Genomic DNA, 18959 nt, shown 5'->3' on the forward strand with positions numbered 1-18959 from the left:
AGCTCAGAGCTGCGCACGTGGTCCCTTGCCCCCTCTTACCTCAATGGATACATAAAACTACCACCCGAGACAGAGCTATAAGCAATAGAAGGAAGTGTGTGGGCTTCTAGAATACGGCTGGTTCAGGCCAGTTCTCCTGGGGCTTGAAAGAGCACAGAACATTTGACCTGTGGGGGTCTAATTCCTACAAGGAAATAGTTTCCTACTGCTGACAGGACGGGTAAACTGACTCTCCTCTGTAAAGTACACCGTGGGCTGGAAACCCACAAAACCTTCCCAAAAACTCAGAGCCCCTGCCTTCTCAGGCCTCAGTCTTACCAGCAGAGAGGCACTTGCTAGGATCTGGGCCATTGGCCTTGAGACATCTTCCTGAGCCTGAGCTGCATCACCAAACCCTAGACAAAGCCACCCACTGAGGTCTGAGAACAGCAGGATAGTTTCAGTCCCTGTCCTTGTACAGTGAACCCCGACTGAGGTAAAGAAAATGACCCGCCCTACACCAGAGGCAGGAAAGAGCTCAGAGAAACGGTAGCTTTGGGCTGTAAGACTCAACATAGCCCACATGGCTCTGTAGATTTCAGACTTGAGTCATGGAGCCTCAACCAGATTCAGACCCCAAAGGATTATCTCCCTTTTACTGAGTCCACTTTAGGAAAAGGCTCTGAGAAGAAAGGGTCTCACAGGAATTTGGCGAGTTGAGGAATAAGCCAGAGATCTTCCTCGGCTGCATTTAGCAGCAGTCAGACCTGCTGGACAAGACTGGACGCTGTGTGAATCTGTTTCACTCACCCTAGATTTCTCAAAATACATCCAGGCAACAGCTTTCCCCCATCTGTCCCTCCCTGCTACCAGAAACACCCACAGCTCCCCGGCAACCTCTTGCATCCCAGGGAAGAGGGAGAGCATGCTGGCACAGTGCCAAGATGGGAGTGCACATGTCATTAAGTCTAAGTCATGGGGACAGAGGCCATGCTACAGTGGGTGAGCATCTCTTGGACAGTACCCCGCCCACAGCACACTTGCTCAGCATGTAAAACCAGACACACCCCTTCCCCTTGAGATCAACTGCAACATGCAGGATTCTCAGCAGAGTTCAGTCTGGCCCTTTTCATTAAGACCTCCCTCATTAAGGAACCTCCAGCCCTGCCCTGAGGACGTCCAGAGTGCTGGAGCAACCAAGACAAGCCACACAGCATCTGAGACCGTTTGCAAGTTTTACAGCTATAAAACAAAGATAAACATATTCAGATAAATTAACAGTGTGCAAGTTGAGGGGATGAAGTAATGAGTGTTTAGAACTGGGCAGAATTCATTAGGGAAGGCTTTATAGAAGGCTTAGAGTTGCTGTTTTGTTTGTTGTAGCTCTGGGGGTCAAGTTCAAGGCCTAACTCTTCCACTGAACTGTGCCCTCCCCCCCCCAAAAAAAAACCCAAGCAGCAGTTGATTTGGTTTGGCTTTTGTGGTCCAACGGATCAAGGCTGGGGGCTTCCATCTGCTCGGGGAACTGGTCTATGTGTTTTTTAAGACAGGGTCTTATGTAACCCAGCCTGGCTTTTACAGATGTCCTGTCTCTGCCTCTCAAATGCTGGGATTATAAATGTGCATCACCACATCTGGCAAAACTTGAGTTTTGAATAGAATTTACAAGTAGACAGAAAAAAAGGAGGAACACCCTAGAATTTCTTAGTACCTGTTTTAAAAGACAAGTCTGGGTTCAATGCCCTACACAGTCATTAGTTTTGAGGTCCTGACAGAACACAAGCCCTTCTGGCACATAAAGTCCCTCACCTATAAACGAGAAGTAATACGTTTGTTTGTTTGTTTAATTTGTTTTTTCCAGACTGGGTTTCTCTGTGTAGCCCTAGCTATTCTGGAACTCACTCTGTAGACCAGGCTGGCCTCGAACTCAGAAGTCCTCCTGCCTCTGCCTCCCAAATGCTGGGATTAAAGGCCCCTGGCGAGAATAGTTAAAGCTTCATGGTGTACTTGATGGAAATTAACCAGCATAGTATATATAAAGCCCATAGCCCAGTGCTGCTTAGTCATTCAAGGGCCTTAATGGTGTGTGTGTGTGTGTGTGTGTGTGTGTGTGTGTGGCCTTGACCTGGGCTAGCCTTATATAGCCATATAGTTAAGGGTGACCTTGGGCTTCTCATCTCTTGGGATTACATATATGTATGTAAGTTTATGTGATGTTGGGGACTGAATCTAGGGCTTTGTGCATGCTGGGCAAACACTCTACCAACTGAACTGCATCTAGCATGCCTGTCTTTATTACTTTCATTTACTTATATCTCTCTCCTTCTACCAATGCAATGGAGAGTTCCAACTCAGATCATCAGGCTTGGTGGCAGTCACCTATACCAGATGAGCCATCTCACCAGCCCTCACATATTGTTTCCTTAATGTTTTCTGTTAACATGTGTAATTATACACAATAGATTCAGTATGACATCCTCATACAAGCATCTAATGCATTTTGATCATACTTGCCCAGGCCCCCCTCCTTTCATCCAGCTCTCACTTCTGCTGCTCCCCTTCCTAAGCAATCCCTCTTCTACCCACACCCCCTTTTAGGGACCCTGAGTTTCCTTAGAGCTGCTTACAGGAACACGGATAAGAGGTTATTTACAGGAATATGAGCACCAGTCAGTCAGCTGATACACTGCCGGAGGAAAAGAGTTAAGACAGGCTCTTACTATGCAGTCCAGGCTGGCCTCAAACTAGCAATCCTCCTGCCTCAGCCTTCTGAATGCTAGGATTACAGGGCAACATGCTCAGCTAGGTCCATTTCCTTTCTTTCTCTTTCGTTTTTGTTTTCAGTTGGTTAGTTGGTTGGTTGGTTGGTTGGTTTTTCAGGACAGAATTTCTCAGTGTAGATCTGGCCGTCCTGAAACTCTATCTTTAGACCAGGCTGCCCTGGTATTCAGAGATTCACCTGCCTCTGCCTCCTGAGTGCTGGGTTTAAAGGCTTGTGTGTGTGCCCATGTGCTGCCACCACCAGCAGCAGCCTACTTCTGTTTCTTAAATCCCAGCAGCATTCAGGGGGCAAAAGGCAAGAGGATCACCATGAGGCTACATAGCAAGGTCCTGGCCAGTTAGGGATACATAGTTAGACCCCGTCTTAAAATTATTATATTGACTTTGTAAGTGTAGAGGTCAGAGGATAACTTGTATCTCTTCTTTAACCATGTGAGACCTGGGGATGGAACTCAGGTGGTCAGTCTTGGAGGCAAGGATGTTTGTCTGCTGTGCTGTCTGCCCAGCTCCAATCCTTTTTCTTAAGAGCCGAACAGGAGCAAGGTAGTTGGTGGCAGGGATCAGAGAAACAGGAGGAGAATGATAATGGAAAGAGGCTATGGATAGACAGCTTTACAGCCTCCTGGACCACGTGCAAGATGCTCTGGTTATCTCACAGCAATGCTGTGATCAAATGTGAGCGAGAGCCTGACGCGCCAGAATGTGGGACCTGCCCCCTGGAAAAAGGTGTTGCTGCAAAGACGGAAGCTTGAAGAAAAGGGCCGTTGCAGTATGTCCAGGGTCCAGGTTGGGTCAAAGTCTGAAGATCGTGCCTCCAACCGTGACAGCCTTCATTGCCCAGTGGCTCCTGCTCCCTCCCCCTCCCGCCACCAGTGCTGAGGACATAATGATGAGAGACTGCCCGTGCTCTCCACCTATTTGCACCAAATTCCTATTTTGTGGGCGGCCTAGGGTACAACCCACACATGCATCTCGGACGCAGTCTCCATGTGGTTGTGGTCGTGTGTGCGGTACTCGTGTACATGTGGGGATGAGCGTGCCAGGAGGAACAGAAGCAGCCCACAGATGAGTAACAGCGCACACTGCTGCCTCTCCAAGTATTTTTAAACGCTAAAAATACTGGCTAAAAATAGCCTGCAAGCTCCAAACAAGATACTTTCTCTCGGCAGATTCCTGCGCTTCCCTGTTAGGTGAGGGGGTGGAGCATCAAAAACAAACCCCTCTCCCTAGACCCCCCTGCCTTTAATCATTGCCCACGTGGGGGCCGGAGACCACCCCCCCCCACAAGTACAAGAAGAGCGTCTTTCTCCCATCCTCTTATAAAAAGTTAAAATTTAAGATTCTAGACGAGATGGATTTGGGTAATTGGTTGGGAGGACCCAGAAATGGTTCTTTCCTAGAGCCAAAGGGCCAGTAACCTATTGTACCTGATAAAATGAGCACCGCCTCCCTTGATCATGGGCTAGGCCAGGTCTAGAGAGGAGCGGAGCTTAGCCCCGGAGGCGGTTGGGAATCTTTTCTAGCCAAGGCTCCTCGATCCCTGCAGACCCTGAGAATGCTGGCCGTCACGAAGACAGGGGTACCCCGCATGCTAGACGAAAGTATGTGTGCCTGTGCATTTTGCCCTAAAACTAGCTGTCCCTCGGGTCTCAAAAGAGTCCACAACCCCAAGTTCACAATTGCCTGCTGCCCGGGCGGAGGCGCTCCAGGCTGACTGACACTTGATCTTAAGGGGAGCGTCTCCCAAGGACCCCAGAGATTGTCTGTGGAGCCCAACCCCTGGGCCGGCCAGTGATAGCGCGTCCTCGCTTTGCCCCAGTAGGGTTCCCGCGTCTCTGTGGCCCCAGGGTCATCGGCTTTGGGCGGGCCCTCCGACCTCGCCGGCGTCCGCGTGCCGACTCCCGGGGCGGGGCGAAGGCGGGGCGGGGCGTGGTCCGGGTCCGGCTCTGCCCCTGCCCCTCCCTGGCGCTGACGTCGCAAAGCTGGAAGCTCGGCGGGTCAGCCAGTCCGCCGGAGCGCGAGCGCCGGGCCCGGTCGGTTGGCTGCGCGAGGTGGGGAGGTTGAGGCGGAGAAGCGCGCGCTGGGCCCCGCAGTAGCGGTTACTGCCCCTCGTCGCCGACGGGGTTCTGTGGGGTCTCCGCCGGCTTCGGTGTCCGGGTTGTAGCAAGGCACGGGGACTCTCTGTAACCCCTTGGGCAGCCGCGTTGGGTTCGGGGCATAGCCCACCGCCCGCTCCGCAGCATGCGTACCTCCTACACGGTGACCCTGCCCGAAGAGCCCCCCGCCGCCCACTTTCCCGCTCTCGCCAAGGAGCTGCGGCCGCGCTCCCCTCTGTCCCCGTCCCTGCTGCTCTCCACCTTCGTGGGGCTTCTGCTCAACAAAGCCAAGGTACGCGGGCCCTTTTCTAGGACCTCCCACGCTGAAGGTCTGGGGTCCTGCTTGCTCCCGGGATCAACCCCAGTCTACCATGAGTCTCTGAATCCCCGGGATGTTCCTCGCCAGCTTTTCCCCCTCTTTTCCAAGGATCTCCTGGCACGGGATGCCCCCTTCCCTAGAGATCGCAGGCTTGCTGCAGACCCCTCCCCTGTTGTTATCCAAGTCCCTAAGGTCCCCTCACCCCCTTCCCTGGGTGACCCGGGCACCTGGTGGCTCTTGGCCTCTTAATCCCAGTCACCTATATCAAGACAGGTGCAGGCTAGAGTAACCTTGACTAGGGCTGGTGTGTGACTAGATGTGTGACTCGAAGGAACAGGCAACACGCTGGACCGGAGGGGTGGTGGGGGGGGTGGGGAGGTGATTCTTCCAAGACCAAACTCCAACAAGGAAGGTGGATCAAAGGGTGCCTCCCTTTCTCTGTTCCCAAATGGGCTGCCTCCCAGGGGTCAGTTGCCTCGGTGCTTTGACCCCGTGAAGGGCAGAGGTTGTAGACAGGTGAGAGAATGGGCCCTTCTCTTCCCGGCCCTCTTCAGTTGTGTGTCGTGGGCAGCTGATTCCTTGATTGAAGCAGCTCCCTGAGTACTGCTGAAGCTACGGCTGGCCACTGTCTCTTTGGGAAAGAGAAGGGGCCCGAGCTTGACAGGTCTTATGTAACAGGCACCAGCTCCCGTGTTGGCAGTGCGTGCCCTGCCCCGTGCCAGAGCTACACCGGGCTCCTTGCTTGCCGCCAGGACACTGGGCTGACCCTCATCATGCAGATAAAGCAAGAATGCCCCTCAGCTGGGGTCTCCAGTGTGAAGTCACAATCTCAGCTCCCCTTTCTTACAGGCCCATGCCCAGATGCCAACCCGCATTATCCAGTGACAGGCTGTTTGAGCCCCCGCTCCTGCCCTGGCAGAGGAGTGCTGTTTACTATGGAGGTGGCATCTGCTCTCTAGAACAGTGCTTGCTACTGAGTCAAAGCTAGGTTTGCTGATGGCTGAGTGTAAGGCAACGTCAGGTCCAAACTTTCTCACCTCTGCACATGAGCCCCAGCCAAACAGCTGGGAGCCTCTCCTTGCGCTGGCTTTGTGAGCGGCTGACTGTGCAGGGTTTCTGTCCCACCTTTTCAGTCCTAACCTCTCTTTCCCTGCCAGCCCAGAGGTAGGATTGTTTGCCCTGTGAGAAAGGTCACTCCTGGGACATTTTGTTCTTCTCTGTTATGGAAAGTGCTGACTTTCCCTGGAGCTCCTGATTTCCTATTCATGGCTGAAGAATATCTGGCCTGGCCTAGAGCAGCCCGGCTCCCCCCACCCCTGATCCACTCCCACCCCCGAGCCCCACAACCACCCCCCCACCTCCTACATAGAGCTCTAAGAAGTTGGCAAGTAGGGTCAGGCATGGTGGTGAATGCCTATAATCTCAATCCGTGGGAGGCAGAGGGATCCCGACTACATAGTGACTTTGGGACTAGCCAGGGGTGTATGGTGAGACCCCATGTCTAAGAAAGGAAAGAAGACAAAATTGCCAAGCGTTTTAGAGCTGAGGAAATTTTAGATAAGAACATGACTCCTCACACTAAAAAAAAGAGAGAAAAAATCAGAGGGTCCTAATAGTGATTTCGGGGAGCCTCTCCTTTCTTTCTAGCCTCAAGCCAATAGAAACATTGGAAGTAGAACACTAGCCATGGAGAACTGGTGTACTTCCCACCTTCCAGCTGCCCAGTCACATGGGAGGCAGGTGTGCCTGTGTGGACTGGTGACCCCGCCCCTTTCCCCACCCTCACTAGTGCTGGGATAAGTACCTGAGCTGAGAGCCTGCCCTGGTGGACGTGGACATGCTCCCCCGTGGTAGGATGCTTTCTGTCTCTACAGCCTGTTTAGACCGATGTCGTCTCGGGCACAGGGGGTAAGGATTAGTAAAAGAGCTCCCGAAGCCAGGTGTGAGTGGGCATCATGTGTGGGCACCCCGCAGTGGGTACCTCTACATGGGCAACAGGAAGAGCGCTGGGTGCTTTCTTGCTGGACTCTGGGAAAAAGGAAGAATTTTTTTTTTTAACCGTTTTGTTCAAAGCCCTGATAAGAGCTTTGTCCCCAAGGACTGTCTCTGTGGTAGGCCACTTAGAGGGCCCACCACAGGTGTCAGTAAGACAGCATTCACATTTTGCCATTGCCAGGGGTCAAACCCAAGACTTGAACAAATGCTAAGTCAAGCCACCTGCTGAACTACAACACCCAGTGGTGGGGCTCCCAGTTCATTTGAGGGCCACATAAGGTGCAGGCCAAGGCGGTGAGGGGGTACACCCTACAGGCTGCGGCAGGCTTGCCCCCCAGCTGAAGGTTTAAAGCAAGTCTCTGCTGGGTATGTTTTTCTCTACCTGCTAGAGTCCGACCTGACAACTGCAGAGGGAGGGATCCTCTTACCCGTGGGAGGGGCCTGGCACTTCTTGAGAAAGCCCTCGGCCTGCTTCTCCCCACCTCCCTTCAAGCTGACAGTCTCCTGGGCTTTGAGCCTCTGACAGCCCCATAGGCTGTCAGCACATGGCATGAGTAATTTTAGCTGAGTTATTTCAGGCTCCTGTTCTGATCAGGGTTGAGCCGGCCCCACGCATGCCCCAGCCAGTGTTGCTCCAGAGTTGCCTGCTCCGAGGCCCCCTTTCCAAGAGGGGGTGGCAGACTCATCCCAAGCTCAACCACTTTAACCCTTTGAGCCTGAAGGGTTTCTGATCCCTAGAAGGCGTGCCCAGGATTAGCTAAGAGACCTTGACAAATAACCCTGAGCGAGCGCCTGCGATCTCGCACCTGCTCTCTCGCCAACCCCCTCACCAGCCTCCACAGCAGAGACCGGAGTGGCACCTTCAGCCAGGTGCTTCCTCAGCTTGGGGCCAGTGGCCGGTCGGTCGGGATGTTGAAACCCGAGAGGAGCCGGGCTGGGAGGATCCTCCCCTCCCGCCTTGGCTCAGCCCTTTAGAAGCTGAGTTCAGCTGGAAGGAATTCCACCTGTCTCTGGCAGTTCAGACAGCAGGCAGCTTGAGTTTTCCCCAGCTGAAGATCGAAACTCAATTAGAGTGGTTTGTCATTTCAGTTTCTTAACGTGCCATTTATGACAGTCCCTTTATATATTGAACATATAATATAAATATAGGTCATTTGAAATAGTGCCTGGATTTGAGCTATGAAACCTGTTTTTATTTATTGTTTCATATAGCTCAGGCTAGCCTTTGGGTTCACTGTGTATGTAGCTGCGGCTGGCCTTGAATTCCTAATTCTCCTGCCTCTGTTTCCCAGGTGCTGGGATTGCAGGCTTTCATCACCATGCCTGACCTGGACTTTCAATTTCGTTCAATGAGGAATTGACTAAATTCCTGAAATTATGAATCCCTAGCCTCTAGTTCTAATCTTTAGTCTCCACTGGTGTAGTAGCGTATACCTGTAATCCCAGCACTCGGGAGGCAGAAGCAGGAAGATTACCATACATTCACTACCTAGTGAGACTCTGTCTCAAAAGAGCTAAGTGATGGGGAAGTACATACAAGAGCAGAGTCCCGAAGAGCAGTCTGTGTTGAAAACAGGCCTTCCTCCATGCTCTTTTCTCCAAGATGCAGACAGAGGCTGGGAAGAGAAGCCTGGTGGAGAAGGGAAGGAGGTGTTGAGAACTAGTACAGACCCAGGGCTGTCCCTCACCCTCATGTGACCTGTTCTTCACTTACAGAATTCAAAGAGTGCCCAGGGTCTGGCTGGTCTTCGAAACCTTGGGAATACGGTAAGTTCCTCCCAACTTGCCTCTTTCCTGAAGCCCTTCCCTCCTCTCCTGAATGGGATAATTATATTTACAGAGTGTCCCGTACCCCCCCCCCCAGCTCCAGCAGTGAGCCCTTCCTGGCTGGGGTTTCAGTGAATTGCAAGGCTCTGTCTCACCCGCCCCAGCAGGAAGCACTGCTAAAAGGAAGTTGCCCTTGTCACTTCAAGCCTGCTGCTCTCCTGGACCTTCCTCCTGATTCCTGTCACTTCCCACCCACTGCTGACCAGTGTGCCCACACCCCTTTGTACACCTCAATAGGAAGGAGCCAATTCCATGGCCTTCCCCCATACCTGCCTCACTCCACCCTGCCTTCACTCAGGAAGGAGGAGCCTGGGGCTGTGAGAGAGTTCATTTTGGGTAGGAGAGAGAGAGAGAGAACCTTAGTTGCCAGTAACAGAGGTGCTGGGTAAGGGGCTCTACCCCATCACATCACAGCGTTGCTAGTCAGCCTTCCCCCACGATAGATGTGTGAGAGAAATCAGCCTAATAAAGACGGTGTGTTGGGCTCCGTGTGGGTTGCTTACTGGCTCTGTTGCTTTGGGCTTGTGACAAGGCAGACAGCACAGGTACAGCAAAGCAAAACCATTCACTTCGTGGCCAGGAGACAAAAGAGAGGGGGATGGGAAGAGAGTGGGGTCTGCTGGGCAAGCCCCCATACCTGAAAGCCTCCCTAGGCCCCATCTCTTGAAGTTGCTACCGCATCCCAGTAGTGCCATGAGCTGGGAATAATGCTTATGAAAACCCCAGAGCGGTGTGCGCCCACTAATTGCTCGATGATCTTTCCTAGTGCTTCATGAACTCAATTCTTCAGTGCCTGAGCAACACCCGAGAGCTGAGAGATTACTGCCTCCAGAGGCTGTACATGCGGGACCTCGGCCACACCAGCGGTGCACACACGGCCCTCATGGAAGGTGAGGAGCCCGTGTGGGTGTGGTCCTGCTCCCCTTCTCAGCTCTTCCGTTCCACCAGGCTGGACTGGTGGTGTGTTGTAGATGCACCTCTCTAGTTTTCTTTCTTTGCTTGTTCTTGGTTGGGGCTCAAGTTTCAGAATGTGTTGTTGAAATATAGCCTTCCTGTGTAACCCTGGTTGGAGCCATGTGAGTGATTCTCTTGCTTCGGCCTCCTAGGTGATGGGATCAATGTGTACAACCTCATGTCTGACTCCAGTTCCAGTGCTCCATCTTAGTTGTTCATTGGTTGTTGATCTGTGGGGGGCTTGGCCTGGCTGGTTGTCTTGGTTTTAGTTTTTTAGTTTGCTTTCTTTGTTTGTTTGTTTGTTTTGTTGTTTTTGAGACAGTCTCATGTAGCCTAGGCTGGCCTTGAATTCCTGACCTTCCTACTTTAACGTGGAACCACAGGTGTGCACCACAAAAGTGCTCACTGTGCTTACAGAGGACCGGAGCTTGGTTTCCCTCCTATGGCCTCCTTGGGCATGCACACACACACACACATACACACATACATACACACACACATATTAAAATAACTTTTTTAAAAAGAAACTATCTCAGCCAGGTAGTCGTGATGCACACTTTTAATTCCAGGGCTCAGGAGGCAGGCAGATCTCTGGATTCCAGGCCAACCTGGTCTATGGAGTTAGTTACAGGACAGCCATTGCTACACAGAGGAACCCTATCTTAAATAATCTCACCTGTTCTTCACCCTTTTTAATGACTCCTAACAGAGTTTGCAAAACTAATCCAGACCATATGGACGTCATCCCCCAATGATGTGGTGAGCCCATCTGAGTTCAAGACCCAGATCCAGAGATACGCACCACGCTTCATGGGCTACAAGTAAGGGCCTGGCATGCGTGCCCTCCCCAAGGTGGCTGGCAGCACAAGCAAGGTCTGGTGGGCGCTGCTCACCCGCTCACTTTGTTTGCGTTCAGTCAGCAGGACGCTCAGGAATTCCTTCGTTTCCTTCTGGATGGTCTCCACAATGAGGTGAACCGGGTGGCAGCAAGGCCTAAGGCCAGCCCTGAGACCCTTGATCATCTCCCGTAAGTAAGAGGAGGTCCTGCCTCAAGCGAAGCCTTTGTGAACTTGACCTTTGTGCCTACTTCTATAGGAGTAATGATTTGGGGAGAACCAGATTTGCTTTGTTGTGTTTAAGCTGGGACTTTTTATTTCGGTACTGTGCTCAGGTCTATGTACCTAGGCCCTTGCATGCGATGGGCGAGCACTCTGCCACTAAGTTACATCCTCTAAGATTGCTTTCGAAGATTAAAAGGTTTAAGCCAGGCATGGTAGTATATACCTGTAACCCTAGAATTCAGAGAACTGAGGTAGGAAGGATTATGAATTTGAGACCAGCCTGGGTTAATCCTGGCTCAAGAGAACTGTGGCTTGGGAGGTACAGCTCGGGAGGGTTGTGTGACCAGGAGCGAGGCCAGGGATTCCAGACACAGCACCCCAAACAGTAATGTCTGTAAATCCATGAAGACTCAAGATGAGAGCCCTTAAAGCCTTCCAGGGTTTGGGTCCTGACCTCGCTGTCTTCCTGTCTGTGCTTCCCAGTGATGAAGAAAAGGGCCGACAGATGTGGAGGAAGTATCTAGAAAGGGAAGACAGTCGGATTGGGGGTAAGTATCTAGACAAGAAAACATCTGCTTCTGTTGTTACCCACTTTTGCTCGAGAAGCCACGGGGATCGTTTTTCCCAGGGAACCCTGCTTCTGCCTATGGCTCTCAAAACTAAGGCCAGCATGGGTGGGAAAGGAAGACCAGCATTCAGCATGCTCAGCATGGCCTGGCTCTCTCTCCCCAGATCTCTTCGTTGGGCAGCTAAAGAGCTCCCTGACATGCACCGACTGTGGCTACTGCTCTACAGTCTTCGATCCCTTCTGGGATCTCTCGTTGCCCATCGCAAAGGTATGCTCCGCTGTGGTCCCCGCGTCAGCATCACACTCGGGGCTCAGTGAGGTCGTGACCTCTGACCTGGACCCTTTTCCTTTGCAGAGAGGTTATCCTGAGGTGACGTTAATGGACTGTATGAGGCTCTTCACCAAAGAGGATATATTAGATGGTGATGAGAAGCCAGTAAGTCACCCCTCAGTGACAGAACAGCCACCTTCACAGTGCCTGGTTGGGGAAGGGCCACCAAGTCTCCCTACCTCAGGCTCTTTCTAGCCTCTTTTGTGTCTCATCTTTTAGACTTGCTGCCGCTGCCGAGCCAGAAAACGATGCATAAAGAAGTTCTCTGTCCAGAGGTTCCCAAAGGTCTTGGTGCTCCGTATCCTTGACTCCCAGGGTGGGGAGCTGGTTTTGGGGGGTGACTGTTGACAAGGGACCAGAAGGGGAAGGGAGCAGCTTCCACTGTATACTTCTTGGTTTGCGGTTCTGCTTCCTCTCCTTGACTCAGAGCAATCACAGACCTGAAGCGGTTCTCAGAATCCAGGATACGAACCAGCAAGCTCACAACATTTGTGAATTTCCCACTAAGAGACCTGGACCTGAGAGAATTTGCTTCAGAAAACACCAGTGAGTGTACTGGGGCAGGAGGGAAAACACCAGTGAGTGTACTGGGGCAGGAGGGAAAACACCAGTGAGTATACTGGAGCAGGAGGGAAGAGGGGAGAAGGGAGGCGAGGGGCAGGAAAGAAATCAAAAGATCAGGATGTGAGCAGGTAAAGTGCCGATGACCTTCGACAGATCCCCAAAACCCATACAGAAAGAGAGAATTGACTCTGTCAAGATGCCCCTCTGACCGACACACACACACCAAGGAAATAAGCAGGGGTGGAGGGGGAGATTGGGAAATAAAAGGGAGTTAAGGAGGGGATGTTGGCCAGGAATGCTAACACCTGTGCTTCCCCCTCAGACCACGCTGTTTACAACCTGTACGCTGTGTCCAATCACTCCGGAACCACCATGGGAGGCCACTACACAGCGTACTGCCGAAGTCCGGTTACGGGCGAATGGCACACTTTCAATGACTCCAGGTGAGAGAGGGGATTCCAGCGGGGCTCTGGGACAGCAGTGTCATCTCATACGGCTTCCATTTTGAATGGACAGAAAGTCGGGTCCAAGAGCTCCATCATACACGTGTGTGCTGCCCTTCCTGGGACTGTCCGGGATAGATAGGTATGGTGGCTCACTAGTCAAATACCTGAGAGGCGAAGGTCGGAAGGTCAAGATTTCAAGGTCATCCTCAGCCACTTAGCTAGTTTGAAGTCAGCCTTGGTTATGTGAGACTCCATCTCAAAAAATGGGTTGGCACTGAAGAAGTGGCTCAGCAATCAAGGGTTCCCACTGCGATTGCAGAGAACAGGAGTTCATTGCCATCGGCCACCATGGACGTGCGTAGCACATACACGGGGTATTTAAAAATAATGGGAATCTTAACACACCTCTCAAAGGACAGAGGCAGAAGTTAACTTGGCATAGAGAAGTTAGAGACGTTTCCTCAAGCTCAGCCTCTCTGCTCTGTGTCTCCCGTGGCCTTTCTCAACAGGCTCTGACTTTTCCCTGATCTTTCCACAGTGTCACACCCATGTCCTCCAGCCAAGTGCGCACCAGCGACGCCTACTTGCTCTTCTATGAACTGGCCAGTCCACCCTCCCGTATGTAGCACTGAGGAGCTGCAGCCCTTCCCTCTTCCCTGTGGTGGCCCCACGTCCTAAGTTTTTTTTTTTAAAAAAAAAATTCAGAAAAAAAACACCACAAAAAAACAAACAAACAAAAAACCAACAAAATCCTGACAAGTGAGAGAAAAAAATAAAGTAAAATAAAGCTGCCGAGCAGAAGTTGATACGGCCTGGTCCGGGTCTGGAGTGAGGAGCCATGTGCCCCTGCGCCACGCACGCACGCACACGCACGGCCTGGCGGGAAGACGGACTGATGCGGAGACAGAGTCGGCAGCGTCCTCAGCTCCTCGTCTGGCTTCTCTCGTTTGCATTTTTAAGCTTGTGGTTTTTTTTCCTGTGTGTAATAAAAACAAGAGCGGTCTGTGGGAGAGGACCGTCAGCCCACCTGCTGCCCCCAGTGCCACACCTGCTGGGAGGACAGTGCCGTCTGGATGGAGCCCGCGAGGAGCATCGCTGCTGGATGGAGCTGGGGAGGAGTCTGCAGGAGGCGGCCCTACCTGGACCTACGCACCAGTCCAGAGAGGAAACGCCCATGAGCCAAGAGCCCTCTTAACGCTGCTAAGTCCAGGGGTACAGATGAGGGTGACATCTTTGAAAAAAAAAAAAAAAGCTGGTTTGGGTCCTCAAAAACCCAAGTCTTTTTTTTTTTTTTTTTTTTTTTTAATTAACTGTAACGAACGTGTTCCGACTGGAGATGTCCTTCGCACCTCTTCACAACTGGGACATTGGGCTGGCTCCCTGGTTTCGGGTTTTTTTTTTTGTTGTTAGGTTTTTTTGTTTTGTTTTTCTTTTTTTCTCCTCCAAACACAGCCTTCCTAATGCTAGCCCCCGTGTGCTGGGTGAGTGTTGGCTGGGCCCAAGCATCGTCACAGTGGACCTGGGATCTGAAGTCACTCTGCTTTGAAGTTGCTTTGTCTTCCCCTTTAATATTTTGAATGGAATCTAGTTGCCTCCAAGAATTGTGCCTTATAGCATTTGGGGACCAGGGGATAATTTCCCCTTCCTGAGATATCTCCCTCAGCTGCTTCCCTTTATCCCCGTGCCATGTTGAAAGCCCCTTGGGGACACAGGGTCCTGCCCTTAGCCCCTGGCTTGTTGTGCACAGCAGTAGTTAAGAGGGAAGTGGGTAAATGGTGTTTAAGATAGTGTACCAAGCTCTTCCCACCTCTCTCCCACCCACCCTGACCCCCAGCTGTTTGAAGGACAGCACGGGCCCCTTGTCCCTCACCCCCCCCTTAATTTATTCTCTTCTTGATGTCCTTGTCCTCCAAGCTTCCTGCCACCTGTCCCTTTCTCAGAGTCTCTTAGACAAAGGCCCTCTGGACTGAGCTTCTCAGGGACACCCACACCATCCCTTACCCGTCTTGGCATCAGTCTTTGGTCCTGTCCTGGGAGTGTGAGCCTGGATGGCTGGGGATTGGCTTGTATGATTCTTTGCCCTGACATTAGACAAAAAAAAAAAAAAACAACTCCATGCTGTCCCAAGAGCCAAGCTATTCAGTACTAAGGCATTTCGCACAGTGCATTTTGCACCCCCCACGGGTGGGCCTGACTTATGCCCTCAGAACCTCGAGTGCTTGAGTGTCCCAGGACAGGGCACCCAAGAAAAGACACCCTGAGTTTACCTGGCCTGATAACCCTTCTCTAGGGAAGACCTGTGAACATGAGCCCAAAGGCTGGTGTACACTTGTTTACTATGTAAGCAAGAGTAGAATGTCTAGTGTACAGTGGAGCCTTGTACAGAATAAATAGCTTTGAGAAGGAAGTTGGTGTGACAGTCATGATTGGGGAGGGGCTTGCATCCAGGACGCTCCCAGCAAAGTGAGGACCACACGGCTCACCGCTTTTGCCCTAAGTGCTGCATCCTACTTACCCACTTGTTAAACTCGGTTATTTTTTGTTCCTTAAATAGTACATATTTCAGGTGCCATATTCCACATCTGGATTCGCAGGTTGAGTTTGTCCACGTGTTTTATTCTTTTAGCCAAGATGTTTAGAGATGAGGCACATCACACTTCCAAAGACCTCAGCAGCATCGTCCACAGACATGAACCTGCCAAGGGCACAGTCTGAACACCTGGGGAAACGGACACGTCTGGTGGTTTTTTCGGCCTAACTGGCCGTAGCACTGTAGGCATTGAACAGCAAAGTCGTCTCTAATTGTCTCCTGTTGTGGCACAAATCCCTGTGTCACTTGGGCCTGTGTGTGCTCCTGGGTGGCCCACCTCACGAAGGAAGACAGCTTTCTAACCTGGGAATTTGATGCGAGTGGAAAAGTAAGATAACTTTTATTATTCTAGCCAAGAGCTCGTATAGTCCAGGCGGCCCCCGAGCTAAGGCCTAGGATGAGCTGCTGCAGGAACTGAGGTTCCATTTTAGTTGGTACTTGGGTTTGAACCCAGGGCCTCTGGGATGCTAGGCTGGAGCTTCACCTGGCAAACCACACTTGTAGCATAAGAAGAAAGATTTAAACAAACCTCATGACTTCTCTCTGAGGGACTTGGACTGCCTCCACCACCCCCCCCTACACCCTAGGAATGGCAGGACCAAGGATGAGCTATCTCAAAGCTGGTGGCTTCTCCCAGGCAGCCACATATAAACAATATTCTCTCCTAAATAGAATCTGGCTCGCTGCCAAGTTAAAGGTGCCTCGTCTTTTCAGTGATGGTAGAAGACACCCTGTGCACTCTGTTCTCCAGAGGACAGACGGTAACGAATTAGGGACTGGAGTCAAGCCTTTGCCCTTGCTAGCAGCTTTCCTTTCTCTGCCTAGCCTGTGACTCCATCTCATCCCCATGGTAACAGTCCCTAGCACTGCACCAAACCCCAAACACAAGCAGGTCTGTCGCAGGCAGCAGGCAGGCATTTCTTTGTGATCTGCATCGCCTCCTAGCAACTTGGATTATTTTGCCTGTTCTTAGCTGGTGTTCCTGCAGGCCCTCACTGAGAGAAGGTGCAGTTGACCTTGAACAAGAGCTCCCTCTCGTAGGCCTCCAAGGCCTCGTTTAAACCAAAGGGTTCTCTCTGCTCACGTCCTCCAAACACACATTTGAATTGGGACTTACACACCCATGCTTCCCTGGCCCAGTTTATAGTTTGTTTTGTTGGGTTTTTACATTTATTCTAGGACAGCATGTGGACACCATGACATACATACATGTGGACACCATGACATACATGTGGACACCATGACATACATGTGGACACCATGACATACATACATGTGGACACCATGACATACATACATGTGGACACCATGACATACATACATGTGGATACCATGACATACATGTGGACACCATGACATACATGTGGACACCATGACATACATGTGGACACCATGACATACATACATACGGAACTTTTGAGAGTCAGTTCTCTTTTTTCCTCTATTTTCAGGGATGAAATTAAAGTCATGGGTTTTGTATTTGTAGCAAGTTCCCTTACCAAAGCAGTAACACAGAAATGCAGCAGCTGCAGAGATGGCTCAACATTTTAGAACACTGACTGCTCTTCCAGAGGTCCTGAGTTCAATTCCCAGTACCCACATGGCACCTTACAACTGTAACTCCCAAGATCTGACACCCTCACACGACATGCAGGCAGAACACCAATGCACATAAAAAATAAAATTGAAAATGCAGGGACAGACCTTGTGCTGGGGATTTGGTACCATGCTAGCCATCTTTCCAGCCTTAGAATTAAGTAGCCCAATTCATATTTTTTGAATGTTTAGACTTGGGCCATTAGAAGCCGCCTCACCCCTACTGTCTGTCATTTTGACAGTGAGGGTTCGAAACCTGGCCGTGGCTGAGACAGGGCGGATCTCACCCAGCTCTTGCTCCATCTGAAACAATTCTGCTTGAATTGGTGACAACATTTGGCAGGCCTCTTGGCAGAATTCTCCTACTCCATTAGGAAGCAAACCGAACAGGCATGTAGCATGTACACGTGCCCAGCAACAAAGCCAGCCAGCATGAACTAGCTGAGCCCTGCTAGGTCTGTTTGAGCTGGACACTTCTAAGGGTCCCCACCCTTCAACATTCATGAATACAACTCTCTGGGTCGGGTGCAGAGGGCAGGAGGGAGTGGGCAGCAACCATAGCCTCTCTGTGCCCAGTGTCCTCATCTCTAAGCCGATGGTGAGAACACCAACTCATCATGAGGCCGTTTAGAAAACGTGTGGCACGCAGGGACCAAATACCTGGCAAGAAAGAAGTTATGACTAGAGGGGCGCACAGGGGACACCACTGCACAAGTGGACTTGAGTTCAGTCCCCACAGTGGAGAGATCTGGTTTCTGGAAGTTGGCCAGTGTCTTTCACACTCACACCTGCATGCCCACTCATACTCAGAGACACATACATCTTTTATTAGATAATACTACTACCTAATTATGCATTATTAGAGAATAATGCAATCTTTTAGAATTGGGTTGGCAAGATAGCTCAGCAAGTCAAGGCCTTTGCCACCAAGATTAGCAACTTAAATTCAATCCCTGGAACCCACATGACGGAAGGAGAGGCTCTTCTGACCTCCATAGGTATGGGCACACGAGCGGTACAGTCATATACACATAGAGATAAAAGATGATGTTTCAAAAGAAAGTTACCAAAAAAGAGGAAGCCATGGCTGCTGGTAGATGGCATGGCTTGCCCTCAGGACCTTAGAGACGATTTTCTAGTGGTCTCCATGGCTCTGCTGTCCATGCTGTCGTCCACCTAGGCTCAAGACAGGCACATGGATTTTTTTTGGAGGCCCCAGACTGTGGCCAGGTCATCTGACCCATCTACACCAGTAGAATAAAAAACCTACACCAGAAGAATAAGAAACAACTCACTGAGCCCCTGCGGAGAACCAAGTTCAAGTCCCCTGGCTGCCAGAAGACCTATCTTAGTGAAATGGGACTTCACTGAGCCTAACACAGGGCAATTTGAAGACGTGGTAACTTGAGCCCTGGCTCATCTCTGATGGCTGTGGGGTCAGTCACAGTCCGCTAGACAAGTGGTGGGCCCTGTACCCAGAGGGCTTCCACTGTGCTGACCTATATCCCACCAAGTCGTGAGCGTAATAAATCCTATCCACACAGAGTTGGAGGTGGAGAGGCTAAGGAGCCCCTGAGCCCCACTTTGAAACTACTGCTAAGTCCTGTGTACTAAGACAAGGGTGACTCCATCAGCCTGCTTCATCACCCAGCCGGGCCTGGTACCTGCAGACTCTAGCAAATAGTCACACACCAAGGGGCTCAGCCCCCCAAATCACACAGACCGGTGTAGGGCAGTCTATAGGTTCTAAGTCTGTTTCTCTCTCCCTCCCCCCTCTTCTCTCCTCTTTCCCCTCCCCTCTTCTCTCTCTCTCTTTCTCTTTCTCTCTCTCTCTCTCTCTCTCTCTCTCTCT

The 18959-nt window shown here is 51.3% G+C and overlaps 1 protein-coding gene across 5 annotated transcripts in view; it reads left to right on the forward strand.

Annotated features, from left to right (window-relative positions):
- The window catches only part of Usp2 (ubiquitin specific peptidase 2), a 28337-nt gene extending 13009 nt beyond the window's left edge, over nucleotides 1-15328 (forward strand). For 2 of the 5 annotated variants that reach the window (XM_021206534.1, XM_021206535.1), the window contains exons 3-13: nucleotides 8887-8937; nucleotides 9764-9887; nucleotides 10661-10772; nucleotides 10868-10978; nucleotides 11496-11560; nucleotides 11745-11848; nucleotides 11936-12016; nucleotides 12131-12209; nucleotides 12350-12457; nucleotides 12798-12918; nucleotides 13460-15328. In XM_021206534.1, coding sequence (XP_021062193.1) covers nucleotides 8887-8937; nucleotides 9764-9887; nucleotides 10661-10772; nucleotides 10868-10978; nucleotides 11496-11560; nucleotides 11745-11848; nucleotides 11936-12016; nucleotides 12131-12209; nucleotides 12350-12457; nucleotides 12798-12918; nucleotides 13460-13547 — 1044 coding nt within the window. In that variant the 3' untranslated portion in view covers nucleotides 13548-15328. Of the gene's footprint in view, nucleotides 1-4733; nucleotides 5149-8886; nucleotides 8938-9763; nucleotides 9888-10660; nucleotides 10773-10867; nucleotides 10979-11495; nucleotides 11561-11744; nucleotides 11849-11935; nucleotides 12017-12130; nucleotides 12210-12349; nucleotides 12458-12797; nucleotides 12919-13459 lie in introns of those variants that run through there. The other 3 variants (XM_029543187.1, XM_029543186.1, XM_021206537.1) reach the window with 2 other exon arrangements.
- Nucleotides 15329-18959: the final 3631 nt, after the last annotated feature.

The sequence above is a fragment of the Mus pahari genome, chromosome 10 (assembly GCF_900095145.1).
Source record: "Mus pahari chromosome 10, PAHARI_EIJ_v1.1, whole genome shotgun sequence".
NCBI classification, from domain to species: domain Eukaryota; kingdom Metazoa; phylum Chordata; class Mammalia; order Rodentia; family Muridae; genus Mus; species Mus pahari.